The sequence below is a fragment of the Arvicola amphibius genome, chromosome 10 (genome assembly GCF_903992535.2).
Source record: "Arvicola amphibius chromosome 10, mArvAmp1.2, whole genome shotgun sequence".
Taxonomy (NCBI): Eukaryota; Metazoa; Chordata; class Mammalia; order Rodentia; family Cricetidae; genus Arvicola; species Arvicola amphibius.
This window is the reverse complement of record NC_052056.1, coordinates 4,653,634-4,669,518: the sequence shown is the minus strand read 5'-3', so window position 1 is coordinate 4,669,518 and position 15,885 is coordinate 4,653,634. Positions and strand designations below refer to the sequence as shown.

At 45.4% G+C, this 15,885-nt stretch overlaps 1 protein-coding gene across 1 annotated transcript; it reads left to right on the top strand.

Moving 5' to 3' along the window:
* The first annotated feature begins 8,743 nt into the window (after window positions 1-8,743).
* LOC119825259 (carbonyl reductase [NADPH] 3) lies at window positions 8,744-15,173 on the top strand. The gene is made up of 3 exons (XM_038346026.1): window positions 8,744-9,124; window positions 10,535-10,642; window positions 14,553-15,173. Exons 1-3 carry the CDS (start codon window positions 8,836-8,838, stop codon window positions 14,963-14,965), a joined length of 810 nt encoding a protein of 269 aa, XP_038201954.1. The 5' UTR covers window positions 8,744-8,835; the 3' UTR covers window positions 14,966-15,173.
* Window positions 15,174-15,885: the final 712 nt, after the last annotated feature.

Here is a 15,885-nt window from a genome sequence, read left to right as displayed (position 1 = left end):
GCTGCTGAAGGAGACAGACGACAGAATCTTACCAGTAGGCCGCAGCCACATAGTGATAAACAAATTAATAGAAATAGGTTAATTTAAGATGTAAGAGTTACTTAATAAGAAGTCTAAGCTAATAGGTTGAGCAGTGTTTTAATTAATATAGTTTCTGTGTGATTATTTCAGGTCTGGGCAGCCAGGAACAAACAAGCAGCCTCGGGCTACAGACCTATATAGATTCTGAAAGGGAAGCTGAGACTTCATCAATTAACAGGAATAGACTCAACAGAAATTGTGGTACCTTTTACTAATGTGAACATTAAAAAGAGCTTGCAGTGATCTTTTTGGGAGAGATTAGCAACAGGTACCCCCAAAGCAAGAGACTTCATTTATAAAAAGCTGATTGGGGGCTGGAGAGATGGCTCAGAGGTTAAGAGCATTGCCTGCTCTTCCAAAGGTCCTGAGTTCAATTCCATCACAACCATCTGTAAAGGGGTCTGGTGCCCTCTTCTGGCCTGCAGGCATACACACAGACAGAATATTCTTTACATAATAAAATAAATAAATATTTTAAAAAAAAATAAAAAATAAAAAGCTGATTGGGTCCTTCCTCACATCATTCAGGGAGCATCAGTTTCCGGGGCCCCTACATTCTATGCTGATGCAAATAAATCAGAAAATACAGGTTATAAATCAATAAACGTAAGTAAAGAGACTCAAAACCCTTATTATTCCATTCAAAAGTCAGAATTATATGCTATTCTCATGGTATTATTAGATTTTCCAAAACCTTTTAATTTAGTTATTGACTCTCAATATGCAAAAAGAGTTGTTTACATATTGAAATTATTCCCAGTAATTCAGAACTAGCTTCATTATTTATCCAATACAGGAGACAGTCAGAAACAGGAATGATCCCTTGAATATAGCACATATCAGACCTCATACAGGTCTCCCAGGCCCTCTAGCATGAGGTAATGATAAAATTGATCAGCTATTATAGGAAAGGTGCTAGAAGCATCCAGAATTTCATAAGAAACACCATGTTGATAGGAAGGGTTTGGAAAAAAAGATTTTTCTATCACTTTGCAACAAGCCAAGGAAGTTATTAGACCATGTCCTACTTGTTCTTTGTATAACCAAACCCCACAACCTGCAGGAAATAACCCAAAGAGTACTCAAAGAAGTGAAATTTGGCAAACGGATCTGTTCATTGTGCAGAGTTTGGAAAATTAAAGTATATAAACCATACTGTAGATACATATTCAGGATTTCAATGAGCAACTGCTTTGGGTTCTGAAAAGACTAATTCTGTAACTACATGTTTATTAGAAGTTATGACCATCATGGGGATACCTGTACAAATTAATATTGACAATGCTCCATTGCATGTTTACAGTAAAATGAAACAGTTTTTACATAATACAACATAAAGCATATTACAGGTATACCACACAACCCTATAGGACAGGCAGTTATAGAAAGATCTAATCGAACTCTAAATAAACAGAAAAAGGTAATAATGACCCCTAGAGATAGATTACATAATGACTTATTAACTTTGAAACTTTTAAATGCTAATAAAAAGGGAACAACCACTGTAGAGAGACACTGGATAGCAGAAAAAAAACAACTGAACTGAATCAGTCTGTGTACTTTAAAGACGTGTTGACCTCAGAATGCAAACCAGGATATGTATTACATGGGGGATGAGGTTTTGCTCTTGTCTCCACAGAAGAAGAAAATTCATGGATACCATCAAAATTGATAAAGATGCGATTCAAACATGAAAGATTTCTTGATTAGGAGAGGTAATAAGTTCATCAAACAACAGGGCAATTCAACCTGGCCAAGAAGAAAACTCCCAAAAATTAAGGTCAGGGCAGGGTTTTGTTTTTATCTTTCCAGGAGAATAAAAATATTCAACTATCAGACAGTTAGTTAAGATGGTTCAGCCTATCAGACAGTTAGTTAAGATGGTTCAGCCTATCAGACAATTAGTTAAGATGGTTCAGCCTATTAGATGGTTAGTTAAGATGGTTCAGCCTATCAGACAGTTAGTTAAGATGGTTCAGCCTATCAGATAGTTAGTTAAGATGGTTCAGCCTATCAGACGGTTAGTTAAGATGGTTCAGCCTATTAGACAGTTAGTTAGTTAAGATGGTTCAGCCTATCAGACAGTTAGTTAAGATGGTTCAGCCTATCAGACAATTAGTTAAGATGGTTCAGCCTATTAGATGGTTAGTTAAGATGGCTCAGCCTATCAGACAGTTAGTTAAGATGGCTCAGCCTATCAGACAGTTAGTTAAGATGGCTCAGCCTATCAGACAGTTAGTTAAGATGGCTCAGCCTATCAGACAGTTAGTTAAGATGGCTCAGCCTATCAGACATTAGTTAGATGGCTCAGCCCATTAGACTACTCCAGCTAGGACTTCAGATAGCCTTCTGTTGTCTCATCACACCAGGCTGGACAACAGCTGGATTCCCCAGGACCTGACCATTATCTCTGTTTCCTCAGGGTCCCTTCCAGCATTCCTTATCTACAGGAAACAGTCTAGAATACATGACACATACATTCCCCAAAGGTGGGGTGTGGGTGGTTTTGTCTGTTCAGTGGATTATAGATGTTTGTCGTTGTTCAGGGGGGCTGGTTGCAAGTGGTTACTGGCCATGGTCGAGAAAATACTATTCAAAGGAAATTATATTTCGGGGCTCTCTTTCTGAAAAAAAAAAGGAGTTTATAGAAATAATAGGAAAAAAGGGGTAGATATTTTAATCTACTTTAACCACAAAAGCAACTATTAATCTATACCACACATTGGTAAGTATTTTTGTATACTGATACAAATTTAGTTATTTTTGTTATACTGTATATATGTTTCTACTCTTGTTAAGATATTTTGTATATTGATACCTTATTGATTTAAGGTTATTTTTGCTATATTGTATATATATTTCTATTTTTGCTTAAGGTATTATATCTAGGCAGCTCTTACCTATGCAGCTCATTTATTTATACAATGTAAAGTTTTAGTCCTTGAAAGTTATTTAGAATAATAAAGAAATACTGGTTAGTAGTCACCCATAACTATCAAATTTATAGTCATGTTAATTGTGTTTTCAGTATCATACAGATATATTTGAGATATATAGGTGATCGTCAAACATTTCAAAGACTTACAGAATATGGTATTTAAAATGTTTAATAACAGACTTTTCTTAACAATGAGATATATCTGTTCCTGATGGCACCAATCTACTTCAAAAACTGGATGGTGGACATCAAAGGAGCTCCATCTGGAGCTTGCTTTCTTTGTGACAAAATCTAGGCTTTGTGGAAAAAAACTGTCCTTGCCTTGACTACTGATAGTATGCTGTCCAAACTGGACCAGCAGGACATAGAGAAAAGTGACTGCTGAACTTTTGCCAAGACAAGAAGGACAATCCTGTTAACTGTGCTTTCTGTCCTGCCCAGTTCCTGCAGTCATTAAGTCCCAAAGAAATCACACAGAGGTCTACATTAATTATAAACTGATTGGCCTAGTATATCAGGCTTATTATTAACTATTATAACTTACATTAGCCCATAATTCTTGTCTGTGTTAGCCACGTGGCTTGGTACCTTTTCAGGGAGGCAGTCACATCTTGCTTCCTCTGCGTCTGGGTCACAACTAGGGACTTAAACTCCCCTCTTTCCAGAATTCTCATTGTTCTGCCTCTATTTCCTGTCTAGTTGCCCCACCTATATTTCCTGCCTAGCTACTGTCCAATCAGCATTTTATTAAAAATAATACAAGTGACAGGATAAAAGACCATTGTCCCAATGCACTCCCCACCCTTTTTTTAAGCAATAACTCTGAATATAATATCCTTTGTTTAGCTTTTTTTCCAGACTGTTATCCATAACATCTTATAATCAACATTCTAAACAAAGGCAAACATCCATAATCCATTTTTTGGGATTGTGGGAGTGGTTTTCAAGACTATTTCTTACCGATTTGGGGAGCTATCTTATGAGGACCTAAAGAAAATTTAGAATTATGGATCAAGTCCTGACTGACTGGAGTATCCTGTGAGGCTTGATCATTTCAGGCAGCAGTCTTGAATATGTTCTGGATGTAGAACTCAGACATCTGGGCCATACTCTCCTATCAGAGATTTCTCAGGGAGTCTTCCTTGATCAAACCTTATTTTTCTTAATCCAGAATGAATCCACAGCCTCTCATTTCCTGTGGAAACAAAAAAGAAACCTCTTCTCCAAAGTAACATATCTTTTGACTTCAATTTTGAAGTCAAAGTATTTCCAAAATACCTATCTTGGATTAATTCAGCAGCATATATAAACAAATGTCTTTAAGCAGCTGTTGCTCCTTCCTCAGTCATCAAACAATACAAAGACAACACAATAATGTACAGTATCCAGACTCTCTGGGCATTTTCCATTTTTATGTGGCTTTATTTTAAACTTTATTTTTATTTTTAATTTTTTGGGATTTTTTGAGACTAGGTTTCTCTGTGTATCTTTGGCTGTCCTGGAATTCACTCCATAGATCAGGCTGTCCTTGAACTCACAGAGATCTGTCTGCCTCTGCCTCCCAAGTGTTGGGATTAAAGGTTTGTGACACCACACCCAACTACTCTCTTTCTAATTTTGAGGACTTTACACTTTTCCTTTGTCTTCCAAGCCTACATGTATTTTTAAACACACTGTAAACCATTTAGAGATTTTCTTTGCCTTTGAATTTATCTTTACTGTATATCTCTCTTTTTCTGACCACATGAGTCATTAATTTGCTAAGCAATATGGGTAGGATTAAAGCCGTGGCTTTGACGGCTGGATTCCTTAGCTTTCTGAGATTCCAGCCTCATGGCAGAGGTACCGGTCAGAGCCATGTTTATTGCCACAACTCTGTGGTGTTTCAAGGTCCCTGCCACCACCAAAAAGCATGTGGTCAGCTTTTCATCAACACCATTTAAGTGTTTCGTGGCAGGACCTCTTAAAAAAGCTGCAAGGTTTTGCAGCTAAAGCTGAGTCAGGAAGCCTCTCTTAAATGAGAGCACTTGCCTCTAGCAAGCAGAGGCCACCTGAGAAAGTGCTGCTATCAAGAAGCTGTGCTTAATTCTATTCTTTTCTGTCTAGAATAACTTCCCAAGCTCTCTCAGGCTTTATGTGGATGCAGTTGTCCACACACTGGGCACCATTTGTTGACCAAGGTTTTCTGTCCCGCCTGGTCCTGCAACCCTTAAGTCCCAAAGAATCACACAGAGGCCTACATTAGTTATAAACTGGTTGGCCCATTAGCTCAGGCTTCTTATTTACCAATTCTTATAACTTATATTAGCCCATTATTCTTTTTGGAGTTGGCCACGTGGCTTGGTACCTTTTTCGGCAAGGTAGTTACATCTTGCTTCCTCTGCATCTGGGTCACAACCGGGGACTTAAACTTCCTTCTTTCCAGAATTCTCATTGCCCTGCCTCTACTTCTTGCCTGGCTACTGGCCAATCAGCATTTTATTAAAATATAATACAAGTAGGGCTGGAGAGTTGGCACAGCGGTTAAGAGCACTGGCTACTGGCTATTCTTCCAGAGGTCCTGAGTTCAATTCCTGCAACCATATGGTGGCTCACAACCATTGGTAGTGTGATCTGGTGCCCTCTTCTGGCCTGCATGTCTACCTGCAGGCAGAATACTGTATACACAATGAATAAATACAATCTTTAAAAAATAATAATAATACAAGTGACAGGATAAAAGACCACTGTTCCACAGCACAGTCCTTCAAAATTTCCTGCTTCACAGAAAAGTCTGTCAGACATTCTAAGCCTGTAGGCCAGGTATGGATGCCCCAATGTTACAGAGGAAACTTGGGTGACTGTCCAGACAGCCAGATATTTCTGTCATCTTTTAATTTTTTGGAAGACGCTTGCTTCTGCACTTCCTGTTTACTTGGGTAATAATATTTCATTCTCAGGTCTTTTATGGGGTTGACTGAATAGTTACAGACATCCTAATCATGGCAGAAAGAAAATTGGCTACAAAACTTTGGACTCTTCAGGAGAGGACATCTAATAGAGTAATCTCTCTAAATTTCCCAACCACATATGGACTGGACATTGAAAATGTATTTCTTACTTGATAATTGTTCTTGCTATCTCTAGCTTTATTTTTTATTAAGGTTATTACCTTTCCTTTCTACTTAGACATTACCTGATAATCATTCTTATTGTATATCATTTTACTATGTTATCATTAGAAACTTTCCTTTTTAATTAAACAAAAAGGGAGTAATGTTGCAGGAATTTGTCTGTGTTGTGGTCTGATGCTCAGTGACGTCAGGCATTGGTTAGAGAGACAGAGTTTGCATTCAGTTGTCCGGAATGGATCGCAGAGCTCCCAAGTGAACTTAAGGAAAAGAGGTCTCCAGCCAATAGGAGGCTTTTGAGCCAAGAAGCAAGTGGTGGCAGGTGTGTCACAGCCACGGTGATTGTCTCGGGTTCTTATATTTATATTTGCCCCCAAGTTTTCTATTATAATAAATGGTAAAAAGTCACTCTAGTTCTATTGAGCATAGTTTCTGAGGGGTTTTGCTTATTATCATCATGAGGCATTAGTTCAGATATGGAGTTGGGCAGAGAATGGCTGTTTCAAAAGCTAAAACCAGAGCCAGGCGGTGGTGGCGCACGCCTTTAATCCCAGCACTCGGGAGGCAGAGGCAGGCAGATCTCTGAGTTCGAGACCAGCCTGGTCTACAAGAGCTAGCTCCAGGACAGGCTCTAAAGCTGCAGAGAAACCCTGTCTCGAAAAACCAAAAATAAAATAAAATAAAATAAAAAGCTAAAACCAGCCCAAGAGAAGGTAATTAGCCTCTGAGCCTGCAAAATCCCAGTCTCTCCATAGTACTGAAATTCCAACTGGACCCGGCAGTCTCTGCAGACAAAGAACCTCTTTCTAGGAGTTCTGTTCACAGCCAGACCCAGCTTTTTTCCTCAGGAACTTTCACTTACAACAGTATGCTAGGCAAGTGCGTGAGCACTGAACAACACTCCAAACTCCCCACTGGTCTTTAGGGGAGAAAGCAGTGGAATCCCAGCACTCGGGAGGCAGAGGCAGGCAGAGCTCTGTGAGTTCAAGGCCAGCCTGGTCTACAGAGAGAGTTGCAGGACAGCCAGGGCTACACAGAGAAACCCTATGCTCCCTCCAAGAAAGAAAAAAAGAAAAAGGAAGGAAGGAAGGAAGGAAGGAAGGAAGGAAGGAAGGAAGGAAGGAAGGAAGGAAGAAAGGAAGGAAGGAAGGAAGGGTGTGTTTTGACTCACAGTGGAGGGTCCTGCCCATTATCGTGGGATCATAATGGCAGGAGCAAGGCACAGATGGTCGAACTGTGTCGGCAATCAGTTAGCTGAGAGAAATGTACACCAGTGCTCAGCTTACAGTGTTTCTTTTTGCATGTGTATGTGTGTGTATGTATGTGCCGCTGTGTGTGGGGTAGGGTGCCTATGAGTACCAAGGCCAGAGGTTGGTAGCAAACCCCTTCTCCATCCATCTCCTCCCGGTTTTTTTTGAGGCAGGGTCTCTCACTTTAACCCAGACCTTGCCAACTTGGCTAATCAGCTTGCTCCTAAGGGCTTCTAAGGGCTGGGATTGCAGACCAGCCAGGAATCCTGCCTCTGGCTTCTAAGGGCTGGGATTGCAGACCAGCCGCCCTGCCCCACGTTTATGTGGACCTCAGGGATTTGATCTCTAGTCCTCATGGCCTTTACCCACTGAGTCAGTTCCCCAGCTTCAGCCGGCATCCCATCCTGCCTTCCCACCCCAGTCAGCCTATTGAGAAACTCCCTCACAGACACACCCAGAGGTCTGTCTCCTGGGTGGTTCAGGGCCTCTCAAGCTAACCCTCACAGGCACACTAGGCCCTGGGGAGCTCATCGTTCTGACCTCAGGGATCTTTTGAAAGAGAAGGTGGAGTCGGGAACAAGAGGCTGGGGCAGTTTGACAGGATTGGCATGGGAAATGCTGAATCACCGTGAGGACTTAGTTGTCCTTAAACCCCGAATCGCTAGCCAATCCCTGGGATCAACGCCGACTGGGATTCCACCGAAAATGGGAAGAGGTCTAATTTCACGCCCACACTTAGACGCGCCTGAAATTTTGTTTCTGAATTCGGTCTCCTGGGAAGAGGATTTGCATCGCTCTAGACCCATATAGGTCTACCTACATACTTGGGAAAACCAAAAAGGCCGGCACTGCTGGCTCCTGTAGGTGTTCGGATTACATAAAAACGGTCCTGTAAACGCGAGCCTGCTCTCCCACGTGGGTGCGCACGGAGTCCTCCAGACGCGCAGAGCTCGCCCACACCTGTTAAGTCTCCGCCCAGGCTCGGTTCCCTAAAGCAGGCAACCGGGAATCAGCGCTACAGAGGCTCAGCATTAAGTAATCTCAGTGCAGAAGCAAGTTCCCCAGAAGCAAGCATTTACATTTTGCACAAAACGACGGGCTCCGGTCCAAGAAAATTACGTAGCACTTGTTTTCCTCCTTTTGAGGTTTTCCCAAAATAGTTGCTTTCATCCAACTGCCACGAGTCCTGCTGACCCCTTCCGATTCCTTTGGGAGCAGGTCCCTGACCCACACTCAGCTCCGAGCTCGGATCACTACCCGGCGGGCTTGAGGAAAGAGGCGGACCCTTCGGGAACAGATGGCCCCTCCTCGGAGGGGAGGGACCGACGCCCAGGGCCTTGTTCTCTAGCAGTCGCTGCGCCCGGTCCCAGAACTTAGTCCTGCGCCACGATTCTAACCACGCGTGGCCCGCTGCCCAGCCGGCCCTGCAAGCTGGTGATCCGCGTGTCCCTCCGATATGTCATCCTGCAGCCGCGTGGCGCTGGTGACCGGGGCTAACAAGGGCATCGGCTTCGCCATCACGCGTGACCTCTGTCGGAAGTTCTCTGGGGACGTGGTGCTCACCGCGCGGGACGAGGCAAGGGGCAAGGCTGCTGTGCAGCAGCTGCAAGCGGAGGGCCTGAGCCCGCGCTTCCACCAGCTGGACATCGACGACCTGCAGAGCATCCGCGCCCTGCGCGACTTCCTACGCAAGGACTACGGGGGACTTAACGTGCTGGTCAACAACGCGAGCATCGCCTTTAGAAGTAGGTGCGGGGCTCCAGGAGGAAGTGCCTGGGGTTCTTCGAGGCTGCTGGGCAGCGAGCGTTGGCTATCCGAGAGGGCTGCGCCATCTCCTCTGGTCGCGCCCAGCTCACACCCTGCGCGGCGGGTTCCCGCGTGCCGTGACTCGGGTGCGGGCCTGCCCAGGCGCCCCACTCCACGCCCCGCCTGCCCAGCCGGCCGGCGGCCTGTGCTAGCCTGTGCGCTGCTGGAGGCCGTCCTTGGAACTTTCAGCTGCGCCTGTTTGCGAGAAAACCGGCCTCTTGGGAGTGGGCCACGCCTTGCCAAGCTCATCAGCTTTCTGTCCCGCGCACGAAGGCTTTTCTCACACAAGGGTCTTCCAAAAGCGGTTAGAGCTTTCGCTTTGCGTGAAACAAGGGCGCATTCATAGATGCCAGGAGACATCTGCTGAGGACAGGAAATGGGTCGCCCAGACACAATTAGCGCGCGCTGGCACGATAGTGGGTTTCCTACAGGCTTTAATGGAGCGTTTTGAGAAGCTCTAGCAAAAAGGAAGCGAGCTTCGCTTCTCTCCTCCTGGGCACTTAGGTTTGTTATCAGACTTGCAAGTGTGGTTTTTGAAAAGCATCTTCCTTAAGGGGGAAAAATAAAAATCGCTTACTTTAATAAATGCTCAATTAACAAAGTTATCCAGTTGTCACGTGCTGGGAACAAAAACAAACAGGCCAGCTTCACTTTAAACGCTGGTGGGTCAGAGACAATTGTGGAACCTAAGTCTCTATCCTGTCGGTACTGGGCAGCCACCTGTGCCTTGCATGAGACCCAAGGTACACTTCCACCCGCCCGCACTTCCAAACTCAGTCCCTGGACTTGGGGCGAGGGGAGGGAGGAATTCACCACCCCAGCAACTGTCAGCCGCTGATGATCTTTGGCCCTGCAAAGCTCCTGCTTCTCTGGAAGTGTGAGGGCTGAGTGTGCAAACCGAAGTCCCAGCCGTCCACACAGAAACTGAGGTCTTAGACCTGCTGCGTCAGAGCCAGCATTGTCACCCTCTTCCCTGGAAACGCCTATGTGCATCCCAGCTTGAGATGGGAAAGCCCAACTAGGTGTTTTTGAGGTGTGGCCTGAGCGCTGCTCTTGAGAAACTTGGGGTGTGGACCAGAAAGTTCTTTCCCTATGCTCACAAGAGCTTTAAAACTATCAAGGTCTAGTTTAAAGATTGTGCGCGCGCGCGCGTGCGTGCGTGCGTGCGTGCGTGTGTGTGTGTGTGTGTGTGTGTGTGTGTGTGTGTTTGCAGATGTATACATCACCATGCTCAGCAGGACTGTTCTAAATTTAACTTACTTCTTCTTTGCTATGTGATGGGATCCACCTTCTCACTGGAGTTTCAGAGGGAAATGTAATTCCTCTTTTTTTGCTTATGCTTTTCAAAGTGGATGATTCAACGCCCTTCGACATTCAAGCGGAGACGACACTGAAGACGAACTTCTTCGCCACTAGGAATGTCTGCACGGAGTTACTGCCCATCATGAAGCCGCATGGTAAGCCCAGTGTGGGACTGTGTCCCTCAGGAAGCAGCCACAGTTCCCCTAGACTGGGCCACCTACAGGAGTCACCCAGAGCTGTTATATGCTCATGAGTTGCAGGGTAGAAAACACCCTTCTTTTTTCTCCCCCAAAGTGTCTGACTTCTCTCTTGAGCCTTTTAGCTGTGGTTTTCAGAGCTCTGTGGGACAGACTGGTTTTCTTGGGGTTGGTGTCATGAGCTCAACCCTCCAACACAGGACGTAGCATGTTCCCAAAGGTCGTGATGTGAGAGAGTCCTCCCCTAATATTGCAAGGATGGGCCCGCCCTTGGCTTGTCTGGCCTTATGACATTCCTTCTATCTTTCTTCTTGTATAAAATTTCAGAAAACTTACATGAAAGTTTTTATTCTAATTGTTGTAAACTGACTGAGAGAATCCACAAGCAATGTTCTTTGGTGGGAAATACTTTACCTGAGGGTTCAACAGATTATTAATTTCCCTCTAATGATGTTTACGCCAGTACTGGTGATGTATACATGAGAACCATCTCATCCACAGAGCCTGGAGCTGACTTGGGGACACAGAGATTAATTAACAGAGAATCAGGCCTGGGAAATGGCCAGCTCTGCTGGGGGAGAGAGGAGCAGAATGCTTCTCTGAAGATTTTTTTCCCCCAAGATTAGCTGTGATATTGAGGGGAAATGCTGTGGCTGTTGTTTTTAAATGTAATTTTCAGAGCTAGAGAAATGGTTCAGCAATTAATAGCACTTGTTCTTGCAAAGGACGTGGATTCTGTTCTCATGGGTCCCGGCGTGCACATAGTTCAGAGTCATCAGTAACCCTAGTTCCAGAGGATCCGACACCCTTTTCTGACTTCCTTGGCCACAAGGCATGCATTTGGTGCACATACATACATTCAGGCAAAACACTCATATACACACACATAAAATAAATCTAAAAAAATGTAACTTGCTCAAGACAAAAATAGCTTAAGCAACAATTAAGCCACTAGAGGGAGCTACTTGCCTGTTCGCTCTAAAAAGAGGTAGGCGATGTTCCTGGATGGGTGGACACACACACACACACACACTCACTCACTCACATCTTGTTATGAGGCTGACCTTTGCTCACCCCCAGTATTTCCCACACATGTGCACTCAGATCAAAGAGAACACAAGACAATTTCTCCCCATAATTCCTCAAAGGCATTAGCAGCAGCTACAATTAGTGTTCACTTTCTTCTTTGCCCTCCCGCCCTCTCTCCCTTCCTTCCATGTAGACTTCGCAGACCTGAAACTGTTTAACCCAGGCTGGCCTTGAACTCATAGCAGTCCTCCTGCCTCAGCCTCCCAAGTGCTGGAATTGTATTATGAACCCAAAATGCCTCTTTAGTAGCTATGAGTTTTTGTCAATGTGAATATTAATTCTTATTAACGTAATTAATTATTTAAGTAGCATGTTATTGTTAACTTAGATTAGTGAAATCAGAACCAGGAGGAGAATGAGTCTCCCTCCTGTGTAGATGTGGTCATCACTAGGTTCGTCACCCCCAGGAGCAGACTGATTCTGGTTTAGGCACTTGGAGCTCAGGGATGAAGGTGGGATGCAGGCGGCTGCCCACAGCCCTAACTAACTGTGCAGCCTCAGGGAACTGAGAGCTTTGATACTGAAGGAGAAAGGCACGGTCCCTTGGGATGCAGGTTATAAGTAGGTGAAGAACAAGTGTTGAGGGAAGAGGGTTTTTTGTTTTGTTTGTTTTGTTGTTGTTGTTGTTGTTGTTTGTTGTTTTGCTTTTTCGAGACAAGGGTTTCTCTATAGCTTTGGAGCCTGTCCTAGAACTAGCTCTTGTAGACCAGGCTGGCCTCGAACTCACAGAGATCCGCCTGCCTCTGCCTCCCAAGTGCTGGGATTAAAGGCCTGCGCCACTGCTGCCCAGTGGCTTTTATAAAACTGCCCGGTGATTCTGTCACCTGCATGATGACTTGGGTCTAGAAATCATAGCAGTAAGTCTGCTGGGTCTGGACTCGGGGGTGTAAGAGAAGCTTCTCTGTTGCTTAGAAACAGACAAGAACCCAATGGCAGCTAAAGGATATCTGTTCATGCTGGATGGGAGCTCTGAACAGAGGAAAAGGTGGGCAGCTGATGCAGGAAGAACCAGGATTCCACTTTGCACAGCACATCCATCCTGGTGGCACAAGTATTTAGGAGGCCGGTCCTGGCCTGTGCGTAGGGTGTGCTTGCCGCTGTGAGTGGCCCCCGGGTCCCGTGTCTGTTCTTATGTGTCTCTGCTGTGAAAACATCAAACAGATGTGTTCCCGAGGACTCCTTCCCTGATTCTGTATTTCACTTCCCTCTCGGGTGGTCCCCAGCTGCCACAGATCTCCTACAGACCTAACGTACCCTCATCGTTGAAGCAGGTTCTGTTAAACCTTTTCCACTTGTGCCCCTTTTACTCTGGGGGATTTAGTGCTGCACCAGGTCTATGAAACAGGCACACAAACCAACGTTTTCTGATGATGAACAATCAAGACGTTTGTTTTAAAACAATTCCTATTATAGAGCTGAGGCTATAGCTCAGGTGGTAGAGAGCTTGCCAAGCATGCATGGGGTCCTGGGTTCAGTTCCTAGTGCTATATAAACTGACTATGGTGGCATATGCCTGTATCCAGAGGTGGAGGCAGGAGGATCAGGAATCCAGGATCATCTGCAGCTCTTAAAGAGAGTTTGAAGCCAACCTAAGCTGCATGAGGCTCTGTCGCCAAGAAAAAGAAAATGAAGCCAGCTGGTGGTGCACACCTTTAATCCCAGCACTCAGGAGGCAGAGGCAGGTGGATTTCTGAGTTAGAGACCAGCCTGGTCTACAGAATGGGTTCCAGGACAGCCAGAGCAACACAGAGAAACCCTGTCTCAGAAAACAAACAAAAAAACAAAAACAAAAACCCCAGAATTTATCATTTAAGATTAAGGCAAACTTGCACTCTAATGAGATGCATATGCCTCATTTGCATAGAGGTTCAGATCTTGGTTGAATATTTGGTGCTGTAGGATGTAGCCTATCTTTACCATTTTCCAAAAGTCAAGCAGTATTTTGATTTTATAACCATTAGTACCAATAACACCTCTTCACATGAGTACCTATTACAAAATGGTGGAAGCGTGTTAGGGCCATTTCAAAAGTAGCTGCAAGTTCTACGCTAAGAATGCATTCCACTAATTTTTATGAAACTTAAATCAGCAACTCCAGCAACAGTAGAATAGAATTGCTGTGGAAGAAAAACCTGGTGGCCAGTGGTAGAGATGTGTTTGTCCCTTTGGAATACACACACACACACACACACACACACACACACACGTGCGCGCGCGCCCCTGGGTGCATGAATTGTATGTCTTCTAGACTGGCTATTTTTATTTTTTGTTTAATTTCTTTGGGTGTCCATGCGTGTGTGTGTGTGTGTGTGTGTGTGTGTGTGTGTATGTGTGTGTGTCCGTGCATGCATGTGTGTGGATGTGTGTCTGTCTATGCAAGTGCGTGTGTGTGCATGCGTGTGCACGTGTGTGGATTGTGTGTCTGTGTGTGTCCATGCGTGTGCGTGTGTGTGCGCGTGTGGATGTGTGTGCCTCTGTGTGTGTGTGTGTGTGTGTGTGTGTGAGAGAGAGAGAGAGAGAGAGAGAGAGAGAGAGAGAGAGAGAGAGGACAAACCACAGGAGTCAGTCCTCTTCTTCCACTTTGGGGCCTCAGAATGGAACTCAGGTCATCGGGCTTGGAGGCAAAGTGCCTTTACTTGCTGAGCCGCCTCTGCGGCTCCACCTTCTATTTTTATCAGCAATTGAACACAAACTGCATGGTGACCGCAGAGGCGCACACAGCCTAGCGCCCGTGCAATGCCTGCTGTGGTGCAATGCTCCCCGGTGTTGTCTGTTGCAGGGAGAGTGGTGAACGTCAGCAGTCTACAGGGGTCAAAGGCTCTTGAAAACTGCAGTGAAGATCTTCAGGAAAAGTTCCGATGTGACACCCTTACAGAAGGGGACCTGGTCGACCTCATGAGAAAGTTTGTGGAGGACACCAGAAATGAAGTCCATGAGAGGGAAGGTTGGCCAGACTCAGCCTACGGGGTGTCTAAGCTGGGGGTGACGGTCCTTTCGAGGATCCTGGCCCGGCAGCTGGATGACAAGAGGAAAGGAGACAGGATTCTACTCAATGCCTGCTGCCCGGGGTGGGAGGGCTCCAGGACCGCGGAGGAGGGGGCTGAAACCCCTGTTTACTTGGCCCTCCTGCCTCCAGATGCCACTGAGCCGCAGGGCCAGCTGGTCTGTGACAAAGTCGTGCAAACATGGTGAACATCTGCTCTGGCCTAATGGTGTAGTAAACGTTGGCGAGAAGTGAACGGAGACTGACTTTTGATCCTCTCTGCACATTGAGAAGGAAGGGCCCTTTGTACCTGTGTGGTTCCACAGTCGAAATCTGAACAATTTGCTGTGTCCAAACTCTTTTCGGTCCTTAATTTTACATCCAGTCAATTGGTCCTACTTTGTTTATCAAATTAAAAAAAAAAGGTTTACTTTATGTATATATGCAAGTGCTGTGTGTGTGTGCACGCCCGTGCCATGTGCATGCCTGGTGCCCTTAGAGGCCGAAAAAGGTGTTGGATTCCCTGGAACTGGAGTTACAGATGTTTGTGAGAGACCCCTACAAGAGCAGCAAGCGCTCCTAACAACCAAGACATCTCTCCAGCCCGGCAGCCTGCTTTTACTTCACTGATGAAATCCAACATCTACTCAGCCAGGCTGTAGCTCCTACACCACTAATGGTCCCAGCAGGTTTCTGTGTGGCTTCCACAGCCACGTGTCCCCCCTGCAGCCAGTCTCCAGAGTCTTGCTGCTGGTGGTAAGGACCTAGCAAGGAAGCACCCAGCATGGCAGGTTCTGCTTAAACACAGGAAGTGAAGAAGTCAGCTGCCTAGACTTTCATTTCTCCTTCCTCTCCAGCCAATCCCAGCTTTGAGGGTGGAGCCATGAAGCTTAGGAGACCCTTGAGACTGCAAGGCAGGAGACTGCAAGCTCACTGGGCGTGCTGCCTCTCCTCTGGATGCTCATGGTTGGGTGACAAGTGTAGGTGACTTGGTCTCACTCTAATAAAAGCAGGACTGGTTGAACTGGCTTAGGGCTAGAGCTGTGAATAGCCACACCCCATCCATGTGCTCAGGACAGACCCAGGCAGGCCATAGACAGAGGGGGAAAAAATAGGCCAACCCTCAAGA

Coding starts and splice junctions, on each gene's coding strand:
- LOC119825259 (XM_038346026.1), top strand. CDS start 8,836: ATGTCATCCTGCAGCCGCGTGGCGCTGGTGACCGGGGCTAACAAGGGC. Junction 9,125..10,534: donor CGCGAGCATCGCCTTTAGAA/GTAGGTGCGGGG, acceptor TGCTTTTCAAAG/TGGATGATTCAACGCCCTTC. Junction 10,643..14,552: donor GCCCATCATGAAGCCGCATG/GTAAGCCCAGTG, acceptor TGTCTGTTGCAG/GGAGAGTGGTGAACGTCAGC.